Below are 7,436 nucleotides of genomic sequence, written 5' to 3'. Positions count from 1 at the left end.
CCATCTGGGAGTTTTCTTTTATACAAATAATCTAGAGAAGAATTCTAACTTGTCTGGTGTGGGTCAGGTACCTATTCCTCATCTGCTCAATGAAGATCATGTGAAACTGTGATTGTAAATGTTTTTAAATTTCATCTATGACCCATTGGTTGTTTAGGAGATTGTTTAATTTCCATGTGTTTATAGTATTTTTGTAGTTTCTTTTGTCAATTTTGAGTTTCATTGCACTGTGGTCATATAATATGCATGTAATAATTTTAGTTCCTTTGCATTTACTTAAGAGTGTTCTGTGTGTTAGTATATGGTATATTTTGGAGGATGTCCCATGTGTAGCTGAGAAGAATGTGCATTCTGTTATTGCTGGGTAAAACACTCTGTAAAGGTCTACTAAGACAATTTCTTCACAAGTTTGGTTTATTTCTGTTATTTCTTTGCTAATTTTTTGCCTCATTGATCTATCTCTGTGACAATGGCAGTTAAAGCCCACCATTGCAATTGTATGGCTTATTTGATTTTTCATGTCTGTTAAAATTTGTCTTAAGGGGGGCCTGCCCCTTAGCTCAGTTCTTTAAGTGGCTGCTTCAACAAAGCAGTCAGGCTCAGGTTGCTGTGGTTTGATCCCCATAACTCAAGCCTATCAATCATGCCCTGAAGGCATTCGGAGCCAAAAAAAATTTGCCTTAAGTAGGTTGATACACTCATATTTATAATTATTATCTCTTCCTCTTGCAGTTTTCCCTTAACAAGTATTTAGTGATCTTATTTATCTCTTTGAATGATTTTTGGTTGAAGTTGATATTGTCAGCAATGAGAATTGCTATCTTATTTTTTCTGGTTTCTGATGTCATGGAGAATTGTTTTGTTTATTTTTTTTGGCATCATCCTGTAGGTACTAAATTGTTATTTCCTACTTACTTGTTTTAAGAGATCTTTTCTTTCACATTCATCAGCTGCACTGCTGTCCTTGAGGCCTGAAGGTCTATTTTCAGCTTCATTCAAGCAGTTTTGCCAGCTTTCATTCGGTTTCTTAATTTCCCAGATATCTGTTTGAATCTGCTTCATGTATGCTAATTACATTATGTATTGTTAATTCAGTGTTTCTGTAATTTTTATATTTTCTTCTATTGTTTTAAAATCTGTCTTATTCAGCTGTGCTGAGCAATTCTTTCATGATTAACCTGAGAGATTATTTCTGATCTTATTTATTCTATAGCCTGATGGACTTGTTTCTTTACCTTAATTGCTATCATTGCAAAAATTTGAGGTGTGCGATTTCCAAGTTCTTGTATGTCTTTGTCTTCTGGATTTGTTATGCATGGGTTGGGGAATTTAGATTGCCTTTTGTTCCTGTGTTTTGACATTTTTGAAGCTTCCAATAATCATCCTGACATAGCAGTGGCAGGAGAGTGGTGAGGTGTGTGTCAGTAAGGTTTCTGCTATAGCGGGGAGCAGTGTAAGACTCACCAGGACTCTCATTACTATTGGGGGCAACTGGTAGATATTCAAGCTTCACTGTAAGGGGTGAGTATTGGCCAGATTCACCAGGATCCTATGGGGCACCCAGAAACCTCATATGTTCTTAAAATGTTGGACCAGTACCAGCACAAGCTCCACACTTTTGTGCTGTGGACCAAGAGCCACAGCTCTTCAGAGTCTCACAGACCACCCAAAGTCTTCCTGAGTAAGTTCTTAAATGGATGGAACACGTACCAGGAAGGCTCCACAACTGTGCATGTTGGGACCATAGAGCACAACTCTGCAGAGTCCCAGAAGGTTGTTCAGGGTCCTCCTTATTTTTTCTTTTTGTGGCACTAGGAATTGAAGTTGACTTGTGTTTGCCAGGCAAGTGCTTATTCTACTGAGCTATTTCCTCAGCCCTCTCCTTAGTTCTTAAAAGGTTGGACAGGCACCAGCACAACCTCCACAGCTGTGAGCTGGAGGCTAGGGGTCAGAGCTCGCCAGTTCCACAGGCCACCCAGAGTTTTCTCCAAAGTTCTTAAATGGTGTCAGGAAAGATCCATGCTTGTGTATGCACTCGCTCAAAAATCACGGCTCTCCAGAGTCACATGACTCTCCAGAGTTATATCAACATGTGATTTTCATATGTTGATATTTCCTTGAACATCTCAAAAGAATCTCATTAATTGAGGATGTGTGATCTCTGAGTTGGAGTACTGTCTTTTTGGAATATTGCTGAGTATTTTTGTGCCTGTGTTAGAGATCACCAGGTCTTTTTTTTTTCTAATTGGTATTTTGTCTACTTTTTGACCAGTATTATACTGTCTATTGTCACATTTTTTGTAAAATTCTGCTAGTGGTAATTTTCACTGTTTTTTTATTTTATTTTCCTGCAGACTCCTTGAAGTCTACTGGGAAGGATGCTGGCCAGTGTTTCAAATACTCTTGGGTGGTGGCAAAACTGAAGAAGAGAGACAAAGTTTCCCTGAGTTGGAAGACACCTTATGGAGTTGGAGCTGGTCTCTGGAATATGGGAAACACTTGCTATTTAAATGCAGTCCTGCAGTGTCTGACATACACACCACCTCTGGCCAACTATATGCTGGCCATGAAGCACAGGCCAACTTGTTCTGATCTGAATATCTGCATGTTGTGTGCTATGCAACTACATATCACTCGGGCGCTCTGTCACCCAGGACATGTGATCAAACCTTTGCATGAACTTCTTACCAGTTTCCACAAAAAGAAACAAGAAGATGCCCATGAGTTTCTCATGTTCCTCGTGGATGCCATGCAGCAGGTGGACCTTCAGTCCCGCCCACAACATGAAATTCGTGTAGGCAGGAAGATGCCCATGAGTTTCTCATGTTCATTGTGGGTGCCATGCAGAAGGTCAATCTTCACTCAGAGGACAGTGGCTTGATCCATCAAATCTTTGGCGGTTTCTGGAGATCTCAAATCAAGTGTCTCCACTGTGGAAGCACTTCTAACATGTTTGAGCCTTATTTGGACATCACTCTGGATATCCAGGCAGCTCAGAGTTTGAAGCAAGCTTTGACACAATTCATGGAGCCTGAGGAACTCAGTGGAGAAAACGCTTATCACTGTGATGTTTGTTTCCAAAAAAAGCCTGCCTCCAAGACATTGTCGATATATACTTCCTCCAAGGTGCTTATCTTCCTATTAAAACGCTTCTCAGACTTTACAGGGGAGAAGATTGCCAAGAACGTGCAGTACTCAGAGTGGCTCAACATGCAGCCATATATGTCTGACCAGAACAGGGGACCACTCTGGTACACTCTCTATGCTGTGCTCGTCCATGCTGGCTCAACCTCCCACAGTGGACATTATTTTGCTTACATCAGAGCTGGAGATGGCCACTGGTACAAGATGAATGACAGCAAAATAACTGCTTGTGACAGATCTGCTGCCCTGTCTCAAGAGGCCTATGTTCTCTTTTATGTTGAGAAGTCTAATGTGGAAGCAGACAGTAGCAGTGGGTCTGCGGCATTGGAAGAAAAAACTCTTGGGCTTGAGGAGAAGGACTTGAGTGTCAACACAACATATCTGCAACTAGATTCCCCCAGAAAACAGATCAAGTTATTGGAGCAGGCACAGGAATTACAGGTTGAGCAGAGCACTTTAGATGAGTGGAAATTCTTCCAAGAACAAAACCAGCCAAAGAAGACTCAGTTGAAATTTAGGCAAGTAGAGGGGAACCTTCTAGAAAATGTTGGCTTGATCCAGTCATCAAAGTGCACAGGTGAGCTGAGGAAGATTTATCCAAAACAAGAAAATGTTTCTCTATTCAATTCAAGAAGAGATGTTTCAGGTCAAAAGTCCACCAATATGGAACAAGCACCATGTCTTGAAGGAAGGGCCAGAGGAAAAGTTTCCAAGAGGAAAAAGAACAAGAAAAACCAACAGCAAAAGAGAACTGTGCTGACTTAGTGACTGCACATCCTTAGTAAGGCATGTGAGGGTGATTGATATAATATGCACTTGAAATAGTTTGCACAATTAGTGAAAATGTTATTTTTATCATCGCATTCCTTGCTTTCCTTTCACATGGACAAGATAGTTGCTCACAATAATCAGTGCTTCTTTTGTTGTGATGTCTAGCAGAGGAAATGCAATAAACCTTTATAGGTATCATCATAGACAAACAAGTAGTCCCTGTTAAATTGAATGATATTGAGCATGACTCATTGATGAAGTTTCAGGAACAACTACAGATATAAAATTTATATCAATTACAATTACAGATAAGGCAGGAAGACTTTTTGGATAATTATGCAAGTTTTTCTACTTGTAAAATCACGTCATTTAAAATAAATTTACATGAGTGCTTGTACATTGTAATAAAGAATATACATTGAGTTGCAGAGAATATCAAATTTCCATAGATTCATAGATTGAATTGTTGGGCCTGTTCAATAGATTCTGTGACCAACTTCATAAACTTGATTGGAAGTAAATGAAACAACGAACCTGGACAGAGTGTAACAGCTCCTATAGCATGAAATGAATGTTTATTGTATTAGCTTACCACAGGAGTGCCTGTAATATTTTTACTATGAAATTTGTAATAAACCTTTGATCAGGCTAAGGAGATAGCTCAGTGGCTTAAGTCTCTGCCTATCAAGTGCTAGTTCCTGAGTTGGATCACCGATGTCCTCCCAAAGTAATAATTTAAAAAATAATAAACCTTTGATGGATAATATTACAATGTTCATTCTTTTTTAGAATGTAAATGTCACACATTTTTACTGGTTTAATTTTTAGTGGTGATACCACTGGTGGAAACGTGCTTTCTCAGATACTATAACACCCTTCCAATTAGTAAACTTCATGAGTCCAAAAGAGATTGGTTTTGTGACCAGAGGATTCTGGATGCATACATTGGCATAAACATGCATATACTTTTAAAAATCTTTGTGGAAGGATGGATATATAAAATTGATGAACTTCATCCTAGGCACTGAGAGGGTGGAAACAAATATGAGCTTCCCAATCTAGGTTCATTGATTCACAATGTCTTACACCCAAGTTAGTCCACCCTCCACATTTATCAGCATGCCTGAGAGCAGGTATTCATGGAAATTATTAGGCCTTGCAGCTGCCCTTCTCTTTTTAGAAGACCTGGGATCTTTTTCATACCCACAGGGAAATCTCATTCCACAATACATGTATGTGTGCTTCAAATCATTTCATGAAATATTCAAGATTGGAGAATTTGGTGAAAATATTCAGAGACTTAGTACCATCATGTCATTTTCCAACCATAACTTTGAAAATATTTAGCAAGAAGTGCTAGGTCTTACCTAGATGAGGAAGGTTCCCTGTGAAACAATCAAGGGCAAAAATGCCTGTTGGAAAGTGGATTTTGGTGATTTCCAGCAGAAATAAAAGTGTCCAGGAAGTTCATTTGGGCTGATATGGGAATGAGAGAGAAAATAGTGAGGCCTTTGATGTGAGCTATCAGGAAAAATGGCTTTAGTCCTTTGTTCCCCACCTATTCTCTATCTCTCACCTCTTCCCAGCCAGAGGTACAAAAGTATGCAGACAGGTATTATTATGGTTTGTGTCTAGTTGTCTCTCCAAAGCCTCATACAGCCATGGGGCTGGGACCTCTAGAGTTTGTGATTAACTCATGATCTACTGGGATTATGGGTGTGAATACTACGCCTAGCCTGAATGCAACTTGAGTGAGACAGACTTCCTCTCGGTAGCAGTTGTTGCTCTCTGCTCTTTGCCGCTGCCATGAAAGCTTGTTCTATGCCATGTGCCACTCTGCCTTGGAGCAAGCCAAGTATAGACTGAAACTTCCATTAATTGTGAGCTAAATAAACCTTTGCTTCCTTCATTTTGAGTGGTGGGTATTTGTCCCAGCAATGAGAGAAGAGTAACTAAGATATATCTTAAGTATATATATATATATATATATATATATATAATTTTAGGACAGGGACTATAGGGTCTCATTACACAGATGGACTTGTAATGATCCTCCTATTTTCAGCCTCTCAAGTGCTGGCATTACAGGCATGTGCCACCAGGCCCATTCTCAGTGGATGTCTCAGTGTGGAAGGGCCAGCACTTGACATGCCCAGGATCGAACCTGGTTTCTGCCTTAAGTTTTGTTTTAACCCATTGACATTATTTGTCTCTTATGTTTTGCAGGTAGATACATAGTCCACCCAGTTCATGGAGTTTTTCCTATCTGAGTGATTACATTTATTACGTAGTTAGATATATGACCAGTACCAAATGTGGAAATTATATTTACAATCACACTCAGCAAAGTCATTCCGTCGTGGGTTTCTTGCCCTGAATATAAATATTGCTCATAGCCACAAAGCAGGAGACTTATGTAATGCTTCCTGCAAGCTTGAACCTGCCCAGGCTCCCTCACTTTAGCTTAAAGCATGTTGTCCTCTAATGGATATCCAGTATGATCTTTTTCTTCATTTCCTTTCATTATAGAAAATGTGTTGAGTTTCCTCAACTATTCAGAATTTATTTTTTATTATTAATATTATTGAGAAAGAAATAGCAATGAGACAGTTTCAAAACAGGTTAGTAGGACAGTTACAATAATTAATACATTGCATCTTGTTGTCTTCCTAGTAGTTATTCATAGTACAAGATGCAGACATGATATCCTGCCTAAACACTATTAATACAAATCTTCTCATTGAATTAAGAGAAAGTAGCTATGTATCTATCCTATTTTGTGTATACATACATATATATACACATATACAAAATGGTCCTTCATTTACATCTCCCTATTTTTGTTTTAGTTTTGTCAGAGATGGGTATTCCATTGTCATTCAAATATTGTAGGTGCATGAATTCAGAAAAGTAATCCAATATAGTCCAGTAGTCTGTAATAATAGTGGGTTATCTGCAGGACTGGCAATGTCAGATGTTATTGACTTGAGCCTTTTACAGCTCATCATATTAATAAGAGTTCACTTTTTATACCTCATGGTTATACTTTTCTGCTGGATTGTTAAAACCAAGATAAAGAATTTAATCCCATGAAGTGTTTTCTCTTTCATTGTAAACATATATTGTAGTCTGTGAAAATATGTTTTTATATCTTTATAGTTTATGAGGTAAATTCCTGTGAAATAAATTTAGTGATGGGGTGAGAGTTTCTTAAAGAAGTAGATCATGAGAGTGTCTATCATCTCTGGCCCACAATGTTGTAACAACCCGGATGAACAGTGTAAGTTTAATCTAGTAGTCTCCAACTTCCCTGAGCTGACAGTCCCTGTGTGCCTTAAAGAAAGCGTTTGAAATTAAGGATTTATGTTCAAATAACTAACTCTAAAATCAGCTGTCATGGAAGTTTTCAACAACAAACAACTTCTTCTTCTTCTTCTTCTTCTTCTTCTTCTTCTTCTTCTTCTTCTTCTTCTCCTTCTCCTTCTCCTTCTTCTTCTCCTTCTTCTTCTCCTTCTCCTTCT

The 7,436-nt window shown here is 38.6% G+C and overlaps 1 protein-coding gene across 1 annotated transcript; it reads left to right on the top strand.

Annotated features, from left to right (window-relative positions):
- Positions 1 to 2,817: 2,817 nt before the first annotated feature.
- Positions 2,818 to 4,067, top strand: LOC101579259 (ubiquitin carboxyl-terminal hydrolase 17-like). The gene has a single exon (XM_023704807.1). It carries the CDS (start codon positions 2,824 to 2,826, stop codon positions 3,907 to 3,909), a length of 1,086 nt encoding a protein of 361 aa, XP_023560575.1. The 5' UTR covers positions 2,818 to 2,823; the 3' UTR covers positions 3,910 to 4,067.
- The last annotated feature ends 3,369 nt before the right edge of the window (positions 4,068 to 7,436 follow it).

Source organism: Octodon degus, unplaced genomic scaffold, assembly GCF_000260255.1.
Source record: "Octodon degus isolate 3935 unplaced genomic scaffold, OctDeg1.0 scaffold00204, whole genome shotgun sequence".
NCBI classification, from domain to species: Eukaryota; Metazoa; Chordata; class Mammalia; order Rodentia; family Octodontidae; genus Octodon; species Octodon degus.
Note: the sequence above shows the minus strand (reverse complement) of the source record. Positions and strands in the feature narration are given on the sequence as shown.